This window comes from Salvelinus sp. IW2-2015, linkage group LG10, assembly GCF_002910315.2.
Source record: "Salvelinus sp. IW2-2015 linkage group LG10, ASM291031v2, whole genome shotgun sequence".
NCBI classification, from domain to species: Eukaryota; Metazoa; Chordata; class Actinopteri; order Salmoniformes; family Salmonidae; genus Salvelinus; species Salvelinus sp. IW2-2015.
The window spans coordinates 4,738,016-4,765,907 of NC_036850.1; the positions used below are offsets into that span (position 1 = coordinate 4,738,016).

At 44.0% G+C, this 27,892-nt stretch overlaps 1 protein-coding gene across 1 annotated transcript; it reads left to right on the plus strand.

The window, feature by feature from the left end:
- Nucleotides 1-1,604: 1,604 nt before the first annotated feature.
- rlbp1a (retinaldehyde binding protein 1a) lies at nt 1,605-27,425 on the plus strand. The gene is made up of 8 exons (XM_023995134.2): nt 1,605-1,686; nt 3,518-3,558; nt 8,882-9,010; nt 11,147-11,351; nt 15,470-15,648; nt 19,920-20,078; nt 21,361-21,471; nt 26,619-27,425. The coding sequence occupies exons 2-8, from the start codon at nt 3,550-3,552 to the stop codon at nt 26,763-26,765; spliced, it is 939 nt and encodes a 312-aa protein (XP_023850902.1). The 5' UTR covers nt 1,605-1,686; nt 3,518-3,549; the 3' UTR covers nt 26,766-27,425.
- Nucleotides 27,426-27,892: the final 467 nt, after the last annotated feature.

Here is a 27,892-nt window from a genome sequence, read left to right on the forward strand (position 1 = left end):
GAAAAAGTTTATCCTCTTGAATGTATTTGCCATTTGAATCAGTCTCTGGCTTTTGTGTGTCCTCAGTGGGTGTGGGGGGGTTGTCAGGATGGCTATCGGGGAGCAGACAGGAGGGCTGTTAGGAGAGGGTGGGGTTGGTGGGTCCTGTMTTTTCTGTCCCGTTGTGGTCTGGGTCTGGAGTGGGCTGTTCTGCTGGCTTGTCTGGGGTAGTGTCCTGCTCTCTGTCACACCTCAGCTTTCTGACCTCGTCCTTCAGTGCCATGTGTGCCTCTTTGGGTTCTCTCACTTCAATTCAGTCCGTACAGCAGCCAGCTCTCTCAGATAGCTGTTCCTCTCTACCTTCTGCCCTCCGGATTTTGTTTAGGGGGTTGTGTTGGTTTGTTTCGTGGGCRTTTTCTGTCTGGATTTTGTGGACTAGCTCTCTGAGCTCCACCATGTCTCTCTCCAGCTCTGTGAATGTATCTCTCTCAATGATGGAGGAGCYGTGCAGTTGTGGGACCTGGGTGTGTTCAGTGCTGGGGGGTGTCTATCCTCGTCTGCAGGACAGTTTGAAGAGGTGTGATCAGACTCAGTCAGGATGGGGGAGTGATCACAGAGACCTTTTCCTGCTGTGCTCTCTCTTTGATCCCGTAAAAGTCCTGCTGGAACTGCATGAGGATGCCCTGCACCATTACTGTCCCAGACTTGTACACGTTGACAGAGGTTGTTTTAATTTCCTCAATGTCTAGTATTCTAAGTTTAAACCCTGGGCCAATACCCTCTCTCTTGACATAGGGGTAGTGTGCTCTTATAGCACTGTGGCATGCCAGGGGATGTTCTGTGTGGAAAATTAAGTTGCTTACGTTCTCCTTGCAGCAGTCAGCAAATAGTCTCTGGATTGTCCTTGAGGAACTTCTTTTATTTTCTTATTCCGTGCAGTGTTATTTTTAATATTCATGGGGTACTGTACTGTAATGACCTCTGGACAGGGATAAGCCATTGGGTCTTCAAAGGCCTCTGCATTTGGGAGGGGGGGCGGGGGGCTGTGAAACTCTCCTGCCATTGTTTTGGCTCACGAGTTTTCACGCATCTGACTTCACACTTCAGTGCTAATTGATGGTGCCTCCAGGTATGTTCTGTCCTAGCAGCTTGGTACTGTCGCATAGTATACATTTACTTAGCTTTATATAACAAAATTACCTAAGGATTATTCTTTTACTTTTTGGCTTCAGAAGTAGCTTCAGACTGAATATTACTCACTCAATTTTGTGTTGGATGGCATCTCCAGGTTCTGCATGTTTCTTCTGCAGGTTTTGGTTTGTTAAATAATTTTTCTTGATAGTCGTTGGTAGTAATAGTCCATTCAGGTAATTTTGTCCAAAACCAAGGTTTTAGGTATGGACATTTGATTTGGATTGAAGATTTTAATGTTGGGGTTAGTATCCTGTATAAGTCCTTGTGAAAAAATTCTAGTTGARCTACATTTATCCAACTCTAATTCTATTTTTTTTGCAGAAGAACTTAGGAGTCTCTCGCTCTCTCTCACTCTCTCGCTCTCATTATGTCACAGTAATGTAGTGTGACAGGTTAATCCAATCACTCCTCTCTCACTCCGGCATGCCTTATCCTCTACCACCCGGTCTCTCTCGCTCATTTTCTTACTCACTCCATCCCTGCCTGTGCAGCAACCGGACCCCCATCACCAAGGTAAGGCTTGTACTGTCTCTGTTCAGGAGAAAAGAGACAATACGCTTTATTAAGTGTGCTGRTGGTACCTGCATAGGTTATACAGTACAGTCAGAAAAAAGGGTTCTTCAGCTGCCCCCACAGGAGAATCCTTTTGGGTTCCATATAGAACCCTCCTAGAACTGAAAATATGTATCTTATGGGGTCAACCGAAGTACTCTTTAAAGTTCAGGATATAACCTTTTTTTTTCTAGGAGTGTACAAATCGCCTGCTAAAACACATTCATAGAGGTTGCTTTGGTTTACTTCCTGGCTGTGTCTGTACAGAACTTTAGATGGTCTCTTTTTATTTGTTCACTCTTAGAAAAACCAAACAGGGTTATTCGGCTGTCACCATTGGAGAACCCTTTGAATGACCCCTTTTGGTTCTAGGTAGAACAGGTTTGGGTTCCATGTGGAGCCCTTTCCACAGAGGGTTCTACATGGTACCTGAAAGAGTTCTACCTGCAACCAAAAAGGGTTCTACTTGGAACCAAAAAGAGTTATCCTCTGGGGACAGCCAACAGAGCCCTTTTGGAACCCTTTTTTCTAWGAGTGTTCTGATGAAACATGTGTTGTGTTGACTTCATGGTTATGATGATGATGATACAATCTAAAAAGTTGTGAAGAGCTCGTTTCACTGTTTCAAAAGACAGGCGTTTAGGTCTGATTCTGTTTGTAGTGATGCTGTAGTGATGCTAAAAGCTGTCATCAAGGCAAAGGGTGGCTACTTTGAAGAATCTCAAATCTCAAATATATTTGGATTTAACTTTTTTGGTTACTACATGATTCCATATGTGTTATTTCATAGTTTTGATGTCTTCACTATTATTCTACAATGTAGAAAATTGTAAATAAATAAATAATTAAGACAAACCCTTGAATCGGTAGGTGTGTCCAAACTTGACTGGATACTGTATGTTAAAATAAAAAAGTGTGCACAATATTTGAGTTTTAAGAAAAGACAAATGCAAATATAGCTGTAATGCAGACAGTGATGTGCTCTCTTCTTAAAATTCCACACAGTAGTTTTATATCTGGATTAAACAAAGATGTACTGAAGCAAAAACATTGGTTGATCAGAATAACTATCCGGGGTTTGCTATATGACAAAGTGCTGCGTTACGTCGTTGTTATGTGGATGATAGAGGAAGTCTGCTTTACTTGACTAAATCCTTTCTTATGGTCAGGTGCTTCAGTGATGCGTCATTTTCAGTTTTTTTTCAAAGAGCTTTGACCACCACGTTTGTAATGCAATGTGAAAAAAAAAATCTAAAATACATGGTAATGTCAATAATACAATTTGTGTTACCTGTATTTTGTATGTAAAAATATTGCAGATTACAAAACTGATTGTAAAACATTTTCTTTGCTTCATTGTGGGGTTCCCAGTGCCCCCTCATTGTAGCCTTGTAGTTATTAAGAGAAGCATTGTAGCCTTGTAGTTATTAAGAGAAGATGCATGAAATAGGATTATCTTACCCCATGATCTTTCTTTCATCACTTAACTTTACTGTTGTTTTCATGTGAAAGGGGCCGTATGTATCAAGAGTCTCAGAGTAGGAGTGCTGATCTACAATTAGTCCCCCCTCCCGTACATGCAATCTAATTAATTGTGATCTAAAAGGCTATCAACTGTTCCGAAATCAGCACACCTACTCTTAGACTCCTAAAGTACAGCTGCTCTTAAAGTACTGTTTTAAGGGTTGTATTGAACAAAAAAATGATTAGATGGGTTTTCTGGGAGCACAGTAATTGAKGTGTTCTGGAGAGTAAGCCAATGTATTCTCTGTTCCAACTCTTTTCTCTTCAGTGTCAGTGAAGCTGCTGCAAGACCCTGTGACAATGGCTGCTGTAAGTTAATTTAGTAACTATTCAAAAGGTTACAAGCCTGGATGCCAYTCTGTTTATACTTTAGCCAACTAGTGAACTATTCCAAAGGCTTTTATAGCTAGAGTGGCAGTCTACTTCTGGCTTTACCCGTCCAARGMTGTTGTATCGAGGTGCTTGGGTTGCCAACGAGAGTTGTTTCCCACTGGACAGCAGTTGCTTCCCACCGGGCACCTGTGCCATATGTCAACCGCGGTAGCTAAAGTGGCCAATTTTGAGAAATAACTCGTAATATTGGTAGTAAACATCTGGATGTTACATGATACAGTCTTGGGCTCCCGAGTGGCACAGCGGTCGAAGGCATTGCATCTCAGTGCTACAGACCCTAGTTTGATTCCAGGCTGTATCACAATCGCCCGCGATTGGGAGTCCCATAGGGCAGCGCACAATTGGCCCAGTGTCGTTAGAGTTTGGCCGGGGTAGGCGGTCATTGTAATTAAGAATTTGTTCTTAACTGACTTGCCTAGTTAAATAAAGGTAATTGGGGAGAGTTTGCGCTGCAAGCCGGCCACACAACACGGGACGCAGTGTCCTTCACCTGGAGCCAATATCAGGACAGGATAACAGCTAAAGCGCGTTTATAGTATTGATTTTCACCGAAAATGAACTACGGCATTAATGTCTACATTTTTGTTAAAAAAAACAACAACAAATGTATCTGATAAAAATTGAATGATTCTGAACACTTTCCCAAGTRCCAACTTCGGCAGACAAGTTTCAAATTCTCGCTGAAGTTTCAAGCCACAAGCATAAACTAGCTAGCTGGGAAYGGCTCATCAGGACGATTGACTGAACTGAATCCGTTCCTCTACGCTCGACTCAGCTGTGCGACACACGTCATCAATTTGGGCACCCGACGTGTTTGTATATCCTCCCCTTCACTGTATGTCGTTCGTCAACTCTGCTGTTGTTGTAAAATATGCAGGATCTGAGATGGGATCCTCCTAATCTAAGAGGTGGCTTTAACAGCCCTCTGTCACACCCTGATCTGTTTCACCTGTCTTTGTTCTTGTCTCCACCCCCACAAGGTGTCTCCCATCTCCCCTCATTATCCCCTGTGTATTTATACCTGTGTTCTCTGTTWGTCTGTTGCCAGTTCYTTTTGTTRGTCAAGCCTACCAGAGGTGTTCCTGTTTTCCGGGTTTAGACCATTCTGCCTGCCCTGACCCTAAGCCTGCCTGTCGTCCTGTACCTTGTCTCACCACACTGAATTGACCTCTGCCTGCCCTGACCCTGAGACTGCATGCTGTTCTGTACCTTTTGGACTCTGATCTAGATGACTGACCTGTCCTTTTGCCTGCCCCCTGTTCTAGTAATAAAGTTTTATTACTTCGACACTGTCTACATCTGGGTCTTCCCTAAAACGTGATAGTATGAACTGGCCATGACCAACCCAGCAGACTCAGGCCAGCTCCACAATGCTGTCACCATTAGCCGACATGAGGAGTTATAGCATTGTCTTATGGAGGGACTCCACACCCTGGCAGTGCCATGACCAAGCGTTCAAGACTTTGCTGGAGCAATTCCGCAGATTCCCCACTGGGCAGCGGGTCACACCCATAATCCCTTTCCTGGGTTACATCATCACTGCAGGTAGTGAACAGATGGATCACGGGAAGGTGAGAGCAGTGGTGGATTGGCCCCAGCCTACATTCAGGGTGCAGCTGCAACGTTTGCTGGGATTCGCCAACTTTTCTCGCCTCTTTATCCGGGGTTACAACACCCTGTCRGCACTCACCTCTCCCAATGTTCCGTTCACGTGCTCCCCAGCMGCTGACCGGGCGTTCAGGGATCTCAAACACCGTTTCACCACAGCTCCCATCTTGGTTCATTCTGACCCYTCCCTTCAGTTAGTGGTGGAGGCCGATGCTTCAGATGTRYGAGTGGGGGCTGTCCTGTCCCAGCGTTCTGCCCTGGGCCTCAAGTTACATCCCTGCGCCTTTCTTCTCCCATCGCCCCATTGCCARGGAGAGGAACTACYATGTGGGGAATCGTGAGCTTCTCGCTGTGAGGATGGCGTTGGAGGTGTGGAGGCACTGGTTGGAGGGGGCGGAACATCCGTTCGGTGTGTTGACCGACCACAAGAACCTYGAATATCTCCACACCTCCAAGCGTCTCAATCGCAGGCAAGCTAGGTGGGCCCTGCTCTTCACCCGGTTCAACTTCTCCCTCTCCTACCAACCAGGATCCAAGAACATCAAGCCGYATGCGTTGTCATGCCGCTATAYCCCCGCAGCTACACCCTCAGACCCTGAGACCATCCTTCCCATCTCGTGTCTGGCGACAGCACTCAGGTAATAGGGAAGCAGGTCCGTGAGGTGCAGCGTTCCCAGTCGTTCCCTGGGGGGGCCCAGATAACCGGATGTTTGTGCCTGATGTTGTCTGCTCCTCGGGTCCTGGAGTGMGCCCACTCCTCCAGGCTTGCCTGCCACCCGGGCTCCCGTCGAACCCTGGCCTTTGTGACAACACTTTTGGTGGCCTATCATGTTCCCGGACATCTCCGTGTTTGGCGCAGCCTGTCCGGTCTGTACGCAGAGCAAGACTCCTCGGCTAGCTCTGGCTGGTCTTCTTCAACCACTGCCTGTCCCTTACCGTCCCTAGTCTCACACATCCCTGGACTTTGTCACGGGTCTTCCTCCGCCATCCTGARAGCAGTGGACCGGTTTTCCAAAGCCGCCCACTCCATTCCTCTCCCCAAACTACCATCTGCCAAAGAGACGGCCCAGCTCATGGTGCAGAACATCTGCCGGATCCATGGGTTCCCGGTGGACATGGTCTCCGACCGGGGTCCTCAATTCTCGTCCCGGTTCTGGAAGGCYTTCTGCACACCCTTCCCTTCCTTGCTCTACCACGGGTCTCTCGCCCTTTGAGTATTCCCTCTTCCAGGAGGAAGAGGTTGGCTTAACTTCGGTCCAGATGTATGTCCMCTGCTGTCGTCGTACCTTGATGAGAGCCCGGTAGACTCTTCTCAAGACCACCTCCAGGTATCGACGACAAGCGGACCGCCYCCGGACCCCGGCTCCCCAGTATCGTTTCGGGCAGAAGGTATGGCTGTCCACCCGGGATCTGCCTCTTCGGGTGGAGTCCTGCAAACTTTCCCCCCGGTTTATTGGCTCTTTGCCCATCTCCAAGGTCATTAGCCCCTCTGCTGTTCATCTTCTGTTGCCCCGTATCCTCAGTATACATCCCACTTTTCARGTGTCAAAAGTCAAACCCATGTCTCACAGCCCTTTGTCTCCTGARCTCTCTCTGCCCTTCACCTGTCGTTTTGCCTGCCCCATGTTACRTCGACACTGTCTGCATCTGGGTCTTCCCTAAAARGTGATACCCTCCCAGTAATCATGTGAGGCAGATTAAACACTCATTCACTCACTGGTCTGGATSATTTGTGATCTGTCCCTGGGATGTAGTGCAGGGGGATTTGTGTGTATGTGTTTTGTCTTCACTTGAATGTTTGTTTGTATCTGATGTGAATTTCTCAAATGTTTTTGTTTGCACCTGCAGTTTGTCCGTAGACATTGAGATTCACCCTGTATTGACATTAATTGAAAAAGAACTGAATCCAAACACTCTCTTACAGGGTGAGGTTTCCCATTCCAATTACCTTTCCATGAATTAACCTCTCTAGGGTATGTGGGACGGTAGCGTCTCACCTCGTCAACAGCCAGTGAAACTGCAGGGCGCAAAATTCATAACAGAAATCCCATAATTAAAATTCCTCAAACATACAAGTATTTTACAGCATTTTAAAGATACACTTGTTCTAAATCCAGCCACACTCTCCGATTTCAAAAAGGTTTTACGACGAAAGCACACCAAACGATTATGTTAGGTCAGAGCCAAGTCACAAAAAAACAGCCATTTTTTCAGCCAAAGAGAGGAGTCACAAAAAGCAAAAATAGAGATACAATTAATCACTAACCTTTGATGATCTTCATCAGATGACACTCATAGGACTTCATGTTACACAATAAATGTATGTTTTGTTCGGTAAAGTTCATATTTATATAAAAAATCTGAGTTTACATTGGCGCGTTACCTTCAGTAGTTCCAAAACATCCAGTGATTTTGCAGAGCCACATCAATTTACAGAAATACTCATAATAAACATTGCTAAAAGATACAACTGTTATGCATGGTATTTTAGATCCACTTCTCCTTAATGCAACCGCTGTGTCAGATTTRWWWAAAACTTTACGGAAAAAGCAAACAATGCAATAATCTGAGTACGGCGCTCAGACGACAAATCAACCCAAAGAGATATCCGCCATGTTGTGCAGTCAACAGAAGTCAGACATAACATTATAAACATTCCCTTTGATAATCTTCATCAGAATGCACTCCCAGGAATCCCAGCTCCACAAATGTTTGTTTTGTTCGATAATGTCAATCATTTATGTCCAAATTCCTCCTTGTTGTTCGCGCGTTCAGTACACAATCTAAACTCACAACGTGCGTGCAAGTCCAGCGGAAACTATGTACGAAATGTCAAAGTTCCGTTACAGTCCATAGAAACATGTCAAACGATGTATAGAATCAATCTTTAGGATGTTTTTTAACAAATCTTCATTAATGTTCCAACCGGACAATTCCTTTGTCTTCAGAAATGCGATGGAACGCAGCTAACTCTCACATGAACGCCCATGGTCAGCTCATGGCACTCTGGGAGAGACCTTACTCAGTCTCCTCTCATTCGCCCCCACCTCACAGTAGAAGCATCAAACAAGGTTCTAAAGACTGTTGACATCTAGTGGAAGCCTTAGGAAGTGCAATATGACCCKATTTCCACTATCTTGGATAAGCAAAGAGTTGAAAAACTACAAACCTCAGATTTCCCACTTCCTGGTTGGATTTTTTTCTCAGCTTTTTGCCTGCCATATGAGTTCTGTTATACACAGACATCATTCAAACAGTTTTAGAAACTTCAGAGTGTTTTATATCCAAATCTACTAATTATATGCATATCTGGGCCTGAGTAGCAGGCAGTTTACTCTGGGCACGCTTTTCATCCGGATGTGAAAATACTGCCCCCTACCCAAGAGAGGTTATGTAAAGGAATGATGCATTTTTTTTAAGTATTCAAATATGGCCACCAAAAGACAACAGCAAAGATTCAATAATGTTACTTCCACCGATTTTTTTTATTTATTTTTTAAAATGTTTTTATTTTTTATCTATCAATGATTACACAAGGAAGGAAGGAAGGTAATAAGGACGGAGGAAAGGAATGAAGGAATTCAAACATGTTCTTCTATCAGTGAAACCCTGATTGTGTCCATCTGTCTAGACCGGAACGTTCCGTATGGTGTCGGAGGAGGAGCAGGCCATGAGGTCCAAGCTGGAGCATCTGACTGTGAAGGACCACGGGCCTGTGTTTGGACCCTGTCCCAAACTGCCTGTACACACAATACAGAAGGTACTAACTATAACACCTTAAAAATCKTTGTTGTTTATGACATTTTAAATCCCAATAAAATATGTATTATAAAAAAATATGGATTGCCAGTTTTTATTAGGTGCACCCATCTAGTACCGGGTCGGACACCCCTTTGCCTCCAGAACAGTCTGACTTCTTCGGGGCATGGAGACGTTGCTCAATTGGTATCAAGGGATCTAWCGTGTGCCAGGAAAACATTCCCCACACTATTACACCACCGGCACCACCCTGTACCATTGACACCAGGCAGGATGGGGCCATGAACTCATGCTGCAGARGCCAAATCCTGACTCTGCCATGACGCTACAGAAACCAGGATTTGTCGGACCAGGCYACGTTTTTCCACTCCTCAATTGTCCAGTGTTGGTGATCTCATGCCCACTAAAGCCTTTTCTTCTTGTTTTTAGCTGAAAGGAGTGGAAGCCGGTGTGGTTGCATGTTGCAATAGCACATCTGTGACAAGGACCGATGAGTTGTGCYTTCCGAGATGTCATTGTACACACCACTGTTATACTACACCTTTATTTGCCTGTTTGTGTCCCGCCTCTTAGCTTGCAAGATTCTTGCCATTCTCCTTCGACCTCTCTCATCAATGAGCTGTTTTCGCCCACAGGTCTGCCGCTGACTGGATATTTTTTGTTTGTCGCACCATTCTCGGTAAACCCTAGACACTGTCATGCGTGAAAAGCCCAGGAGGCTGGCCATTTCTGAGATACTGGAACCAGCGTGCCTGGCACCGACAAATATACCACGCTCAAAGTCGCTTAGGTCACTCGTTTTGCCAATTCTAACGTTCAATCTGCCTGCTTTATATAGCAAGCCACGGCCACATGACTCAGTCTGTAGACGTGGTGTACCTAAACTGCCCACTGAGTGTATGTAATCAATGTTAACAATATCATTACCCGTGATTGTGGTTGGTGACAGGTTATGTCTCGCTAAGGCAGCAATATAGAATTGTTGAATGCCGAAACAATTACAGCTAAAAGTCTTCTCTGTCAGTAAGGACACTGTCGTCTTTTTTTCTTGCCAATTGAGGGTGCTTTCACACTTTCAGTCCATTTGAGACAATTTTTGTGAACTCAGTGCGGTTCTCTTAATTTTTTTGTGCTGTGTGAATTCTGCAAAGTTACTTAGATCCCTCAAAAGAGCTCGCGAATGGAAGAGGTGGTCTGAGTTCGGTTTACTTGAATTCCGCAGTCCGGTTCCCTTTTTTCGGGCAATGTGAACACAAAGKTCTCCAGGTTCGCTTGTCATTATTCCCGCACCACACACTAGGCTACAGCAACGCTGTTTCTCCTGCCATAACCCATCACGTTGGTGCCACAAAAGAGAGAAGATTAAGATGAGCAGGTTCACAAAAAAAGTGCTGTTTTTTGAGTATTGATTAGTGATTGTCAAGGGTGCACAGAAATTACTGACACGATGTTCAGATTATTTGTTTGCATTGTGATCTATAGGCTAAGAGCTCCATAAGCTGTTTATTCGATTGTGGACTTTCAATAGTGTGAGAAGCCAACGCATTTGGTAAAATCACAACATAGGGTACAAAGTCAATGCTAGCTCTTAAAGGAGCAGTAGCCTACATTGGGTGTACAATTTTCAATTACATCATTATTAAATCTGCAGTTATTCTTCTGCTGTTTATTCTGTTACCAATAATATTTCCATGTTAATATTACCTTCTGATTTATAATTATTATGTTTAATCTTTTAACTAAATGCAAATCTATTAGCTTCCAAAATGAAAGTAGGTATACATAGCTGTCCGATAACACGGAATCGCTTGTCCTGTACTTCMCAAAAACCCAGAGAGCATTGAGTGAATGTTGGAAAAAGATCTTGGTTCCTTTCTTAACATAGCAACATGAATGCAAAGAGGACTCAGACCACAAAATGGGTGAAGTGAGCTTTCAAAAGAGTCCTCATTCAATGGAGACGGCAGTGTGAAAACAGTGTGAGAACTGAGTTCTTTCGCTTTTTTTTACCCCAGAGTTCACTTTAAAGAGGACTGAGATCGGTTCTTTTAAAGAGGACTATATGTGAAAACACCCTGAGTTACAGCAAGAGTCGCGCCGATTCCTTCCAAATGAGATTCACTCGTGTCTCTTCCAGGCGAAGGATGAACTCAACGAGACGGAGGAAAGGCGAGTGTCATCTCTGAAGGAGCTTAGGGCCATGATGAAAGAAAAGGCGAGAGATGGGGATGACCTGGCTAAGACGGTGCAGGAGCGCTTCGGGGACAAACCCGACTCCCTGCTGCTGCGCTTCATCAGAGCCCGCAAGTTTGACGTGGCCAGAGCCCACGAGCTCCTGAAGGGTGAGTTATAGTAAGAGCTATAGTAGAGTTGCAAAAATATCAGTAACTTTCACAAAATTCTCAAGTTTTCCATTAATCCTGGACGATATTCTGCTGATTTCTTCCTGATTCTGGAATCTTCCAATCAGGATTTCTGGAAAAACTGCGTGAGAGGTTGCGTACTCTGTGTACACTCTTAGAAAAAAGGGAACCAAAAGGGTTATTCGGCTGTCCCCCATAGGAAAACCCTTTTTGGTTCCACGTAGAACCCTTTTTGGTTCCACGTAGAACCCTTTTGGGTTCCATGTAGAACCCTCTGTGGAAAGAGTCCTACCTGGAACCAAAAATGGTTCTTCAAAGGGTTCTCCTATGGGAACAGCCGAATAACCCTTTAAGGTTCTGGATAGCTCCTATATTTCTATGGGATGCATGTTTTCTGCATGATGCTCCTTTTCTCAATGGCCGGAAAGATCAGACTAGTTAAATCCATCCATCAGGAGTGAATTGGCCGATTGGGCTGGTCCATTTTCAGCCCAGTGGGCCTGTCTGACTTGATCATTATTTGGCAAATAATGGAGGCCTCAAGCACAAAACTTGTCTGGTTTGGGGGCTTCAAAGGAAAAAATGCCATCCATCCACCCACCCACATCCATCTGTGGATATTTCCCTCCCACCATCCATCCACTCACTTCCATCCATTTAATCAAGGTGTGGTAAATGATCAATCAATTAATCAAAGAGTTGTAGAGGAGAATATTGGGAAGACATCATATGAAGTGTTGTCATCATCTTCATCCTGTCTGAATGCCTCTGTTCAGATGAACATCTCTCTGTCCCACACCGCACACTGTACCTCTGGTCTCCCGTGTTTTCTCTGCCATAAACGTTGTGCAAAAGAATGAGTCATTTAGGGCCAAATATATTTTTTGCACTGTTTAGTCTCCAAATCCTGTTCATCACTAGGACAGAGAGAAGCCTGTAGACTTAGTTGTTTTCAAAGTCCCCCGGACAAAGGAGCTCTTTTATACACAAATAGGGCAGAAAGTCTGTTAAGCCTAAACGCATCCAGTGTTCTGCTGGGAACAGAGACAGGCTGTGCTTTCATCCCTCTTCCTCTCTTTCACACACCCACGCACACACACAGACGTGCACACACACACACACACACACACCTGGCTATAAACATGCTACGGAGAGACATGCAAATAAACATGGTCTCTAACAGTGGACTGGGTTAAGTGAAATAGTTGTAACTTTTGTTGCATTATACTATGATTATGTAACACACACATTATTTCCTTGTGGGTTCAATGTGAAAGAGGAATGCACTTGTTTCTGGGGTTAATTGGTGGTCCAGTATAAAGGGATTGGCGAGGCACACACACACACCGTGAGGTTAATTGGTTCTGCAGTATGAAGGGGCTAGGGCAGGAGAGAAGCGGAGAAACACTGGTGMTATTGTCTTTGCTCACCATGTGAAAGCACAGCGACAAATGTTTACAATTGCAAACTGTCCTAAATACTAGTGGTGGGCCGTACTCTGCTTTTAGTTGAGTCAAATGCATCAGCGAGGGTCGAACTCTGTATACAGAGCCCACAGCACACTCGCCCTCCATACACTTTACACATTTAGAAGGTGCCTGGAAGAACTTTTTGGGTTGCCACACCGGCGGAACCTTTCTAGTTTAAAAAGGTTCCTTGAGGAAGCCCTCTGAAAACGGTCTTCGAGGAACCCCTGTGTAAAGGTTCAACCGGAACATTTTTGTGAATGGAGGGGTTACATTTTGAACCTTTTTAATAATATTTTGTATAGGTGGCAGCCGAGGCTTACCGTCGAATCAAAGTGCACTCCTTCGATATGAAGTTGTTTTTTATGAAAATGAAAACGTGTCAGTTTGTCACTTTTCACAAGGTTGGAGTAATAACATGTTCAGTTACTTCAGACGTTGGCTCGAATCTAGGTCMTGCCATTCGATTTAGAGAAAATTAACAGCTAAGAAATAACGTTAGACTTTTTTCACTGACTTCTCAAACCCCAAACCCCCGGCCTGGTCTGTTTCGCAAGCGTTCCTCTAAGTTGAGCGATGTTGTGCCTCTGGGTTTAGAAACTCTGATTTATACAGTTCATGCGAAAATATTTGGATCTGGTAAAAGGCCGACATTGGTAAAAAAGATACTATTTGTATAGAAATGCAAATATTGTGATTTTAGAGGCACAAAGTASCAAWAGCCTATGATTAAAGGGACTGCATGGGAAACTATTATTGGGCTCTCACCATCATGTCACATGCAAAATTATCAGCTTTCTTATTAGCCTATTTCGATCACAATTTTTACATGGCAGAGAGTAACAATTCCAGACAGAATAAACTTCAGTTTGTTGGCAAACTCCAAGGTCCTATGATAACAGCCTARATGTTTTGTGCGCAACGACATCCGGGTTTTCCGATGCATTGTAGTTTGACATGGGCTGTTTGCCGTCAGAGCAAGAAAACAAGAACTGATTTGATCAATCGATTCTTAAAACGAAGTACTCCGCACATATTTTACATGAATGGACTGCTTCAAAAACATTTTTTTGGGGGAAATGGCAAGTTCACTTTCTCATCCATGAATGCATCTCAAGTGCGCTGTTCAGCAACTCACGTCAGCGGGATGGGCTGCCTTTTCATTAGGAGGGARGTCTACCGTCAATCAAAAATAATGATGAACACTTCCTCAATTTAAATATTACGTGGACACCTATACATTTGACAGCCAAGCACAAGATATCAGTGTAGCCTTTTATCATCTAGACATGATGTTGAAATATCTTCATGCCTKGAATAAAAACCTCCAGGCTTTCATCATAAGACTCAATAAAATGAAAGAAAAACGTTACATCTTACAAGAAGCTGCTTTTCAAATCAAGCAGACAATAGCAGATGTAGGCCTAGTATTATTGACAATTAGATTCTAGAACAAATTGAAAGAAAAGGAATTATTACAAAGTTAAACACTTTTCTTTCGGTTTCTTAGTTTGTTCTAGGCTATTGAATATGTGCACGTTTTTATTTATTAATAAATATATTCGTAGGTTTACAGATAGGCTAGTTCATTTTTCAAGTAATCCGCCCAACCCTGTTTTATTCTGTCTACAAGGAAGGCAACGGAAGGTGCGCATGCAGCTCAGATTGTTTTTTGACAAAGAAATACACTGAGTWAACCAAACATTAGGAACACCTACATAATGTTGAGTAGCACCCCCGTTTGCCCTCAGAACAGCCGCAAGTTGTCTGGATGTCCTTTGGATGATGGACCATTGATGATGGAAACTGTTGAGCATGAAAACCCAGCAGCATTGCAGTTGACACAAACCAGTGCACCTGACCCCTACTACCGTTAAAAAGCACTTAAATCTTTTGTCTTGCCCATTCACCCTCTGAATGGCACACATACACAATCCATGTCTTAATTGTCTCAAGGCTTAAAAATCCTTTAAACTTTCTCCTTCCGTTCATCTACACTGATCGAAGTGGATTTAACAAAATGACATCAACAAGGGATGATAGCATTCACCCGGTCAGTCTATGACATGGAAAAAGCAGGTGTTCTTAATGTTTTGTATACACAGTGTAGTATAGGCTCTTTTCAGACAGGTTTAAACAGCCAACCATGTGTGTGTGCACCCGGTGTCATGAAAGAGAAGATATAAAGCTTTGCGGTTTTGCTTCGATGCTGCTTGGGGCGTAGGGGTGTCAGCCTTATGAATTGTACTGGCCTCATGTGTTCCTCAAACGGGACTTCATTCAACTGAATTTGCGGGTGTTAGYAGTAGTTAAATCATTGACCCCATTTTGCTGGGGTTTTCGGTCAGGTTAATGTATTCACTAAGGTTAATGTATGAACTCTTTAGGATTGACCTCATTGGTCGTAGCCTGAGTGCCAGTCTGTTTGTACACAATGTAAGTCAACTTTGTGTTGCCTAAATMCCTCTGTCACTCATTGTCATGGCAATGTTGGCTTCAAACTGACACCAATGGAGTAGACAAGAGCCCAAACAGATCTGGGAACAGGCTACATTGGTGTTAGGGCAATGTTAATATGTGCTCTTCAAGAGGAACCTCATTGATTTCATATCTGTGGCTGTTTCTGCACAGGTTATGTGCGCTTTAGGAGGGACTACCCTGAGCTGTTTGAGAACCTGACCCCCGAGGCYGTCCGCAGCACCATTGAGGCAGGCTACCCTGTGGTCCTGCCCAGCAGGGACAAGTACGGCCGTGTAGTGCTCCTCTTCAACATCGAGAACTGGGACCTGGAGGAGGTCACCTTTGATGAGGTAGAGTATACAATCTACGGCTGCAAAATTCCAGAAACGTTCATTTAATTTTTTTTTTATTTTTTTTGAAATCCCAACTAGGATTTCTGAAAATCCTGAGAACTTTAGGGAAGTTTGCTGAATTTTTGTAATTTTCAACCAAACCCACAGAGCAGACTGGTTCTGTATGTTCTGTGTAGACAATTTTGTCCTCAAGTCCCCAGCACCATCGAGGTGGCCTATCCAGGGACTATACAAACAGGCCAATCCTAAAGAGTTCATACTTTGGGCCTGACAATGAAAAAAATAAACAGAGAGGTGTTAAAAAAGATCTGGACTACCAGGAAAGCTTACCTCTCAAACTGAAAGCCAAAAGCAATTAGCTACTTCATTTACCACACTGCAGTTTCTCTTCGGACATACATCAAATTTTATTCGTCGCATACACATTTCTTAGCAGATGTTATTGCAGGTGTAGCGAAATGCTTGTGTTCCTAGCTCCAACAGTGTAGTAGTATCTAACAACTCACAACAATACACACAAATCTAAAAGTAAAAGAATGGAATTAAGAAATATATAAATATTTGGATGAGCAATGTTGGAGTGGCATTGACTAAAATACAGTAGAATAGAATACAGTATATACATATGAGAMACATATTTTTACTTAACCTTTATTTAACTAGGCAAGTCAGTTAAGAACAAATTATTATTTACAATGATGGCCTACCCCGGCCAAATCTGGACGACGCTGGGCCAATTGTGCACCGCCCTATGGGACTCCRAACCACGGCCGGATATGATACAGCCTGGATATGAACCAGGGACTGTAATGACGCAGTGCCTTAGACTGCTGCACCACTCGGGAGCCCAAGGGAAGCATATAGGAAAGGAGCCTATAAGATGTAGGGTTTTGTAACTGAATGGTAAACCAGCTAGTGATGGCTATTTAACTGTCTGATGGCCTTGCGATAGTAGCTCTCGGCCCCAGCTTTGACGCCCCTGTACTGACATCGCCTTCTGGATTATAGCAGGGTGAACAGGCCGTGGATCAGGAGGTTGATGTCCTTGATGATCTTTTTAGCCTTCCTGAGACATTGGGTGCTGTAGGTGTCCTGGAGGGCAGGCAGTGTACCCCTGGTGATGCGTTCGGCAGACCGCACCACTCTGCGGTTGTGGGTGGTGCAGTTTCCATACCAGGCTGCGATACAGACCGACAGGATGCTCTCAATTGTGCATCTGTAAAAGTTTGAGGGTCGAATTTCTTCAGCCTCCTGAGGTTGAACAGGCGCTGTTGCGTCTCCTTCACCACACTGTCTGTGTGGTTGGACCATTTCAGAATGTCAGTGATGTGTACGCCGAGGAACTTGAAGCTTTCCACCTTCTCCACTGCGGTCCCGTCGGTGTGGATAGGGGTGTGCTCCCTCTGCTGTTTCCTGAAGTCCACGATCAGCTCCTTCGTTCTGTTGACGTTGAGGGAGAGGCCCTCACCTCCTCCCTGTAGGCTATATCATCATTGGTGGTAATCAGGCCTACTACTGTTGTGTKGTCTGTAGACTTGATGGTTGAGTTGGAGGCGTGCGTGACCATGCAGTCATAGGTGAACAGGGAGTACAAGAGGGGGCTGAGCATGCACCCTTGTGGGCCCCTGTGTTGAGGATCAGCGAAATGGAGGTGTTGTTTCCTACCTTCACCACCTGGAGGCGGCCCGTCACGAAGTTCAGGACCCAGTTGCGCAGGGCGGGGTTCAGACCCAGGGCCCCGAGCTTAATGATGAGATTGGAGGGTACTATGGTGTTGAAGGCTGAGCTGTAGTTAATGAACAGCATTCTCACGTAGGTATTCCTCTTGTCCAGATGGGATAGGGCAGTGCGATGGCGATTGCATCGTCTGTGGATCTATTGGGGCGGTAAGCAAATTGAAGTGGGTCTAGGGTGTCAGGTAAGGTAGAGGCAATATGATCCTTAACTAGCCTCTCAAAGAATTTCATGACGGCAGAAGTGAGTGCTACGGAGAGATTAGTCATTTAGTTCAGTTACCTTTGTTTTCTTGGGTACAGGAACAATGGAGGGCATATTGAAGCAAGTGAGGACAGTAGGGAGATAGGGATAGGGAGATTGAATATGTCCATAAACTCTCCAGCCACCTGGTCTGCACATGCTCTGAGGATGCGGCTAGGGATGCTGTCTGGGCTGGCAGCCTTGCGAGGGTTAACATGCTTAAATGTCTTACTCATATCGGCCACAGAGAATGAGAGCCCCCAGTCCTTGGGAGCGGGCKGCGTCGGTGGCAATGTGTTCTGCTCAAAGCGGGAGAAGGTGTTTAGCTTGTACGGGAGCAAGATGTCGGTGTCCGCGACGTGGCTGGTATTCCCTTTGTAATCCTTGATTGTCTGTAGACCCTGCCACATACATCTTGTGTCTGATTCGTTGAATTGCGACTCCACTTTGTCTCTGTACTGACGTTTTGCCTGTTTGATTGCCTTACGGAGGGAATAACTACACTGTTTGTATTCGACCATATTCCCCGTCACCTTGCCATGGTTAAATGCGCTTTCAATTTTATCCATGGTTTCTGGTTTGGGTAGGTTTTAATAAATCACAGTGGGAACAACATCCCCTAAACACTTCCTGATAAACTCAGTCACTGTGTCAGTGTATACGTCAGTGTTATTCTCAGAGGCTACCCGGAACATATCCCAGTCTGCGAGATCAAAATGATCTTGAAGCATGGATTACGATTGGTCAGACCAGTGTTGAATAGAACCTAGCACGGGTACTTCCAGTTAGAGTTTCTGCCTATACGAAGGGAGGAGCAAAATGAAGTTGTAATCTGATTTGCCGAAGGGAGGGCGGGGGAGGGCCTTGTAGGCATTTTGAAAGGGGGAGTAGCAGTGGTCGAGTGTTTTACCAGGGCGAGTACTACAGTCATTGTGTTGATAGAACTTCGGTAGCATTTTCCTCAAATMTCCTTTGTTAAAATCCCCATCTACAATAAATGCTGCCTCGGGATATGTGGTTTCCAGTTTGCAGAAAGTCCAGTGTAGTTCCTTGAGTGCCGTCATGGTATCGGCTTGAGGGGGAATATACACGGTTGTCACTATAACCCGAAGAGAATTCTCTTGGGAGGTAATAAGGTKTGCATTTRATTGAGGTATTCTAGGTCGGTGAGCAAAAGGGCTTGAGTTTCTGTACGTTATCACAATCACACCATGAGTGGTTAATCATTGAACATACACCACCGCCCTTCTTGCCGGAGAGTTCTTTATTCCTGTCTGTGCGATGTACTGAGAGAGCCATAATTCCGTGAATCAGTATGTTTGTCACGATCGTCAAAGGGACTGAGAGAGGACCAAGGCGCAGAGCGTGGAAAGTACATCTTCTTTTTATTTAAAGAAGGAAAAAACAAAACAAACCAACAAAACAGACGACCGTGAAGCTATACAAACATAAGTGCTGACACAAAACACTTCGACATAGACAATTCCCCACAAACAGCTAAAGCCTATGGTTGCCTTAAATATGGCTCCCAATCAGAGACAACAATAACCAGCTGTCTCTAATTGAGACCCAATTCAGGCAACCATAGACTTTCCTAGATACCTACACTCAACCATAGACACAGCTAGACTTCTATACTAAACATAAACCCAACTACTCTAATAAACCCCCTAAACCTTACAACCACCCTAGACACTACAAAAAACACATACATTCCCCATGTCACACCCTGACCTAACTAAAATAATTAAGAAAACAAAGAATACTAAGGCCAGGGCGTGACAATGTTACAGTCCCTGTCTCTCTGAAAGGAGATCCTCGCCCTGAGCTCGTCTACTTTATTGTCCAGAGACTGAACATTAGCAAGTAATATACTCGGAAGCGGTGGATGGTGTGCACGCCTCCTGAGTCGGACTAGAAGTCCACTCTGAATGCCTCTTCTCCACCGGCGGTGTCTTGGAGTAGCCTCTGGGATAAGTTGAATTGCCCTGGGGGGTACTACCAAATAATCGAATTCGGGAAGGTCTTATTCCTGATCGTAATGCTGTTGAGTTACTGTCGCTCTGATATCCAAAAGTTRTTTCTGCCTGTATGTAATAACACAAAAAACTATCTGGGCTAATAATGTAAGAAATAAAACACAAAAAAACTAAAWACTGCAAAGTTGCTTAGGAGCTAGAAGCAGAGCTGCCATGTCTGTCGGCACCATATTAGAGACTCATGAGACAATCAATCCTTATGAATTTCTCTCTCCTTTCTCCCTTTTCCTCCACTCTCTCTACCCCTAATAGACCCTGCGAGCATACTGTGTGATCCTGGAGAAGTTGTTGGAGAATGAGGAGACCCAGATCAATGGTTTTGTACTGATTGAGAACTTTAAGGGTTTCACCATGCAGCACGCCTCTGGCATCAAACCCACTGAGCTCAAGAAGATGGTGGACATGATGCAGGTCAGAGCAGCAACACACACAAATCAATAGGCAATATCAGACTTAGAGGCAGCCTCACACAGAGAATAGTTACACCTACAGATTGTTAGTTCTGGATGCAGTTCAGTAAGGCACGATGTAGAAAGACATTTCGCAACAAAAAACTAAAATGGCCATTCTTAATGGGACACTTCAAGTGGTAACACTTTACTTGACACCCAACGTCATAACACGTTATGACAAGGRGACAACCATGGCATAKTATGTCATAACAGCAGACGTAACTTCTCATAACCTTTTATAATATGCTAACAACACCGTCATTACACATATATTTAGACCTTTTGTGACATATGACACCTACATAAGAGGGTAAAAATCTACCGTGGCAGTTATTTTATGGCTCGTTATGACACTTGCATAACAGTGTCAAAACCCACGAAACCTACCGCACAAGGCAAAACTTTCCATTACACCATAGCCTGTGTGTCAACAGTATGTTTTTTTTGTTGATGACCATATTAAATTATCATTGTAATTGCGCACACGTTGGACTGACGTCAGACATGAACCTACCCCAAAGCTCTGTTGCTGTCATAAAGTGTGTTTTCTACTAGTTATTAATAATATGATGAAAAAAACATGTCTGTAAAGAATTCATTACAACAACAACAACAACAAAGGATTTAAGAAACAAACGTTTAAACAAAAGGACACTTCTTGGTAGGGAAAAAACCTATTTGAATAAATGTGGGTTTTGACATTCTTATGTAGGTGTCATAACCATACATAAAATCATGCAATATATGTCACAAGACGTGTAAATATATGGGTCATGACAGTTATCACCGTATGACAGGTTATGACAAGTTACGTTAGCTATTATGACATGTTATGACACTGGGTGTCAAGTAAAGTGTTACCGTTCAAGTAGTGCCTATCTGTTTCAGTACATTAAAACAATTATAATAATGAATGCCTACTGAACAAGGCAAGGTCCTAATCAGACCAGTGGCTATCACTAGCATTCGTCCATTCTAACAATACCATCTAGGAACTACTCAGATCTGATTAGACCAGACAGTCCAAACACAACAGAAAGATCAATGTGCAGTATGTGATCAGCCTAGCTGTCCCACTTCCCACTAACAGAAAACAAAGACCACTCAGTATGATCCCCGCTACTATTTGTGTTATGTGGTTTAGGATCCTTATTGGAATMTCTCTCTGGATGTGCTAAATGTGCTTATTGCCTGCGTGAGTCTGACCCAGCCTGTGTTGGTCTCTGTTGTGTGCACTGCAGGACTCGTTCCCGGCCCGTTTCAAGGCAATCCATGTGACCCACCAGCCCTGGTACTTCACCACCACTTACAACGTGGTCAAACCATTCATGAAGAGCAAGCTGCTGGAGAGGGTAAGAAGGAGGAGGAAAAGGTGGGGGAGGTGGAGGGTATGAATAGAGGTGCAAGGGGATGGTGGCAGASGGTGAGATGGAGGAAAAGGAGAATGGCAGAAGTGATGGGGTAGGTAAAAGGAGGGAGAAGGGCAGCAGCCCATGTGCCTGTCTGTTGTTTACATTTTTAGCAAACGCTCTTATCCAGAGGACAGGAGCAATTAGGGTTATGCTTTGCTAAAGGGCACATCGACAGATTTTTCACCTAGTTGGCTCGAGGATTCGAACCAGCAAGCTTTCGGTTACTGGCTCAACGCTCTTAACCGCTAGGCTACCTGCCGCTAGGCTACCTGTCGCTAGGCTACCTGCCGCTAGGCTAGCTGTTTCTCTTTCAGCCTCATCCATTTTCTTGTTTGGCAAGGTTTGTGCACTGTAGCTTAGCTACAACAAGATGTCAGCATTAGGGAACATAATCAATGTATTTGGCGTAATAGTTTTTCGGTAGTTCCATACAGAATAATAATAATAATAAAAACAACAATGAAATAATAATAATAAAAAAACATTGTCAGCAGAAAGTGAACACCTGTCACGTTCCTGACCTATTTTCCTTTGTTTTGTATTTATTTTAGTTGGTCAGGGCGTGAGTTGGGTGGGTTGTCTATGGTTGATTTTCTATGTTGGGATTTTGTGTTCGGCCTGGTATGATTCTCAATCAGAGACAGCTGTCAATCGTTGTCCCTGATTGAGAATCATACTTAGGCAGCCAGGGTTTCACTTGTGTTTTGTGGGTGTTTGTTCCTGTGGAGGTTTTGTTGCCACACAGGACGGTTTCGGTTTTGTCACGTTGGTTGTTTTTGTATTTTGAAGTGTTTTGTTGACTTTCATTAAAAGAATGAACACTAACCACTCTGCGTTTTGGTCCACACCTTCTGTCAGCGAGGACAGCCGTAACAYCACCCATTATCTAAGTGGGGATAGCTTGCTAACAAGTCACAAAGGATGATGCTCTAGCCAGTTATTAACTTTAATTCTGAAATAACTTCATATTTCCAAGTTAGTCAGATATTAGTTTCGGGAGACTTGAAATTGGCAMGGGAGCTAGCAAGCTACCTGCTAGCTATAGCTAGCTAGCCGCTTATCAAAGGTAGATAACTACTAAAAATCGACCAAACTACTTTACAATGTTTCTCAAAATTACTGTAGCTGGCTAATTTAATTTGATCATTATTTGTGATACACAAGGTTTTATGCTGTTTTAGTTCACAAGTCGCCCTTTCACTTACAATAGAACCTGATGAACAACATGTGGGGAAACAATAAATTGTCCATGCTTTTTTTTGTCCTACAAGATCCACGATGAAAAGGTTCTAGCTAGTGTATTCCTCTGTCCTTCGACTCTTGTTCGATTATAGTTGTGTGGTTTATCAGGTGCACATGCTCCCATGACTTATGATAATTTATTTACAATTAACTTTTTGCTTTAGCGCTGTCTGTACCTAATAAAGCAGATCTAGTCTCACGTGCGGAAGTAAGCCATCTGGCACAAGAAACTCATTGGGAGACTAGAGCAGACCCAGAAGTTCTGGCTGAATGGATGCATATTTGAACGCCGCAGGACGGTCCATTTACTTTGTGCTGTTAAAATTGATGCTATGAAATCCTGCCATGTCATTGATGCAATGTTCGCACGGCCTACGCATGCAGCTGCTGCTGGCAGCAACTGAGGGGCAGAGTAACTGAACTGCTTGTTTTTAACAAAATATATTTGAAACAGGAAAATGTACACATTTACCGCACTTCTATGAGCATTTAAAACATAATCCATGAAAATGTATATACACTGCTCAAAAAAATAAAGGGAACACTTAAACAATACATTAATCCGAGTCATCCACACTTCTGGTGAAATAAACTGTCACTTGGAAGCAACACTGATTGACAATATAAATTTCACATGCTGTTGTGCAAATGGAATAGACAACAGGTGGAAATTATAGGCAATTAGCAAGACACCCCCAATAAAGGAGTGTTCTGCAGGTGGTGACCACAGACCACTTCTCAGTTCCTATGCTTCCTGGCTGATGTTTTGGTCACTTTTAATGCTGGGGTGCTTTTCACACTAGTGGTAGCATGACAGGAGTCTACAACCACACAAGTGGCTCAGGAGTGCAGCTCATCCAGGATGGCACATCAATGCGAGCTGTGGCAAGAAGCTGTGTCTGTCAAGGTGTCCAGAGCATGGACGCTACCAGGAGAACGGCCAGTACATCAGGAACGTGGAGGAGGCCGTAGGAGGGCAACAACCCAGCAGCAGGACCGCTACCTCCGCCTTTGTGCAAGGAGGATCAGGAGGAGCACTGCCAGAGCCTGAAAATGACCTCCAGCAGGCCAACAATGTGCAGTGTCTGCTCAAACGGTCAGAAACAGACTCCATGAGGGTGGTAGAGGGCCGACGTCCACAGGTGGGGTTGTGCTTACAGCCCAACACCGTGCAGGACGTTTGGATTTGCCAGAAGACCAAGATTGGCAAATTCGCACTGGCGCCTGTGCTCTTCACAGATGAAAGCAGGTAAACACTGAGCACGTGACAGACGTGACAGAGTCTGGAGACGCCGTGGAGAACGTTCTGCTGCCTGCAATCCTCCAGCATGACCGGTTTGGTGGTGGGTCAGTTAATGGTGTGGGGTGGCATTTCTTTGGGGGGCCGCACAGCCCTCCATGTGCTCGCCAGAGGTAGCCTGACTGCCATTAGGTACCGAGATGAGACCTCAGACCCTTGTGAGACCATATGCTGGTGCGGTTGGCCCTGGGTTCCTCCTAATGCAAGACAATGCTAGACCTCATGTGGCTGGAGTGTCAGCAGTTCCTGCAAGAGGAAGGCATTGATGCTATGGACTGGCCCGCCCGTTCCCCAGCGCTGAATCCAATTGAGCACATCTGGGACATCATGTCTCGCTCATCCACCAACGCCACGTTGCACCACAGACTGTCCAGGAGTTGGCGGATGCTTTAGTCCAGGTCTGGGAGGAGATGCCTCAGGAGACCATCCGACCATCATCAGGAGCATGCCCAGGCGTTGTAAGGGAGGTCATACAGGCACGTGGAGGCACACACACTACTGAGCCTCATTTTGACTTGTTTTAAGGACATTATATATCAAGTTGGATCAGCCTGTAGTGTGGTTTCCACTTTAATTTTGAGTGTGACTCCAAATCCAGACCTCCATGGGTTGATAATTTGATATACATTGATACTTTTTTGTGTGATTTTGTTGTCAGCACATTCAACTATGTAAAGAAAAAAGTATTTAATAAGAATATTTCATTCATTCAGATCTAGGATGTGTTATTTTAGTGTTCCCTTTATTTTTTGAGCTATAATATATATATATATATATATACAGTATATTGGTAAATAGCCCTTACAAGCCTGGAGGTGTGTTGGTCATTGTCATGTTGAAAACGAATTATAGTCCCAATAAACCCAAACCAGATGGGATGGCGTATCGCTGCAGAGTGCTGTTGTAGCCATGCTGGTTAAGTGTGCCTTGAATTCTAAATAAATCACAGACAGTGTCACCAGCAAACACCTCAGACCATAACACCTCCTCTTTTTTACGATAGGAAATAACATGCGGAGATTACCCGTTCACCACACCGCGTCTCACAAAGACACTGCGGTTGGAACAAAAATCTCCAATTTGTACTTCAGACCAAAGGACAAATTTCCACTGGTCTAATGTCCATTGCTCGTGTTTTTTGCCCAAGCAAGTATCTTCTCATTGGTTTCCTTTATTAGTGGTTTCTTTGCAGCAATTCAACCATGAATGTGCTGCTTACAGACCAACAGCTTATTACTGTAGTCTGAGGTGAATTTGGTTCATGGCGGCAGGGTATCCTAGTGGTTAGAGTGTTGGACTAGTAACCTAAAGGTTGCAAGTTCAAATGCCGAGCTGACAAGGTACAAATCTGTCGTTCTGCCCCTGAACAGGCAGTTAACCCACTGTTCCTAGGCCGTCATTGAAAATAAGAATTTGTTCTTAACTGACTTGCCTAGTTAAATGAAGGTAAAATAAAAAATGAAGGCCTGTTGACATGTCTGTTACTTGAACTCTGTGAAGCATTTATTTGGGCTGCAATTTCTGAGGTCAGGGCTTTGTGATGGCCACTTCAATACCTTGACTTTGTTGTCCTTAAGCCATTTTGGCACAACTTTGGAAGTATGCTTGGGGTCATTGTCCATTTAGAAGACCCATTTGGAAGACCCATTTGCCACCAAGCTTTAACTTCCTGACTGATGTTTTGAGCTGTTGCTTCAATATATCCACATCATTTTCCTCATTTTCCTCCCTCATGATGCCATCTATTTTGTGAAATGCACCAGTCCCTCCTGCAGCAAGGCACCCCCACAACATGATTCTGCCACCCCCGTGCTTCACGGTTGGGGTGGTGTTCTTCAGCTTGCAAGCGTCCCTTTACATAACAATGGTCATTATGGCCAAAGAGATCCTTGATGAAAACCTCCTCCAGAGTGCTCAGGACCTCAGACTGGGGCGAAGGTTCACCTTCCAACAGGACAATGACCCTAAGCACACAGCCAAGACAACGCAGGATTGGCTTCGGGACAAGTCTCTGAATGTTCTTGAGTGGCCCAGCCAGAGCCTGGAATTGAACCCGATCGAACATCTCTGGAGAGCCCTGAAAATAGCTGTGCAGCGACGCTCCCCAACAAACCTAAATTTCAATCTGTTCCATAGCAAAGGATTCATCGAGGAAATTCTTATTGAAGTCACTTAAGATTATACATTTATTTGACCAATACATTGAATTAACAGTGGTGATAATATTGTTTATGGAGTCTACTAAAGGTTAACAATCATCAATTACTTTTTCTCATGTAGTTATTTTAATAAATAAACCTTCAATATCTAAAGGGATAATCTCAGGTGAAATCTTCATAGAAAGTAATTCATCGAGGATAGAGGTTGCTACTGCCCCACATCAAGTGCACCTATCAATTCTAGATATTATGTAACCCTGGATTTTTTACTCAGTGTCTGAAATGTTGGTATTCAACCATGTCTCTGAAATGGTTAATTATGAATGTATTGTGCACCTACCTTTTCCTCTCCTCTAATTTTGGTCTGTGGCTCCTCCTCTTGGCAGGTCTTTGTTCACGGTGATGAGTTGGATGGCTACCTGAATGATTTTGACGCTGACATCCTGCCTGCAGACTTCGACGGGAAAGCCCCCATCACTGACTGCAAGGCCATCGCTACCAAACTGTTTGGGTCTGAGGACACAGCGCTCTAACACCATACTGTCACATTACGAAGCAAGGCTGGAACAGACCGGGGTCCAGTCCAAAACGAACAGCTAGCACCTAACCCTGGACACTTGATGCTCCCTCAGATCAGTGAGGCAGAATAGGTGGGGGTGAAATTTCTACCATGTTGCCTACAGGGGTATTCAGTTCGATCAGCTCTTCAAGTGGGCATCAAGATGAGTGTCTTGAGTTTAGGGGCTAGTGGTTGATTTGCGACTGGGCAATAGGAACACAAGCGAGAAAGAATAAGAATGTTGAATAGAGGACATGGATAGTAAAAGTACATCATATGAATTTTTTTTTTACAGCACAGAGAAGTGTAGCTCCTCCATATACAGAAGTTAACTTTTGAATATGCACAGGGAACAAGACGGCCCCCTACTGTATGTAAGAGCACAGAGAATGGCATTTGGTGATGAGATGACCCAACAACTTATTACTGTAGTCTGATGTGAATTTGGTGTTCATTGCCTTAAAGGTTACTTTCACTGTGACTTTACTAGAGGAGCCTATTGCCTAGCCTGAGACTGCTAAAAAAAACATATAGGATATATATAGAATTTAGTAATAGAAGAATGATAATAACATATTTCAGTTAAGCTAGTTGACTATGAAGAACATTAAGAATACGATAGATGGTCTATGAAAAAATTATATGAAAATATGTACATTCCTTAACATAGTGGCATTGCTTAACTCCCCTATTCACATTACATTTTGTGTATACCGAAGTGTCTATATACTATGGGAACTCCTATGGTGTGCTTAGCTAGGATTGCAGAGAGAGTATAGTAGACGGTTGATGTCAAAAAGTGATTGACAGGGTGTTTGACCTTTTAAGGACATCCTGTCCGGATGTTCTCATGTTGTTTAGTGTGCGCTTATGTAACTTGATACTGCAGCTGTTTCTTTTGAAGTAAAGCACGTTTGAAATAAAAAAGTTATGGGCTGGTGATTGATGTGTCGTGTAGTGACCTTGCTGAACTTAAGGAAATGTGTTTGAACATTTGAAACAGTTGGGTCATTTTTGCAGTGAACTTAAGGAACTGCTGTGTAGTGAGCTTGTGACCCCTTGTAGAATGTAAAAGTAATTTCCGGGTAGGTCTGCTGATTA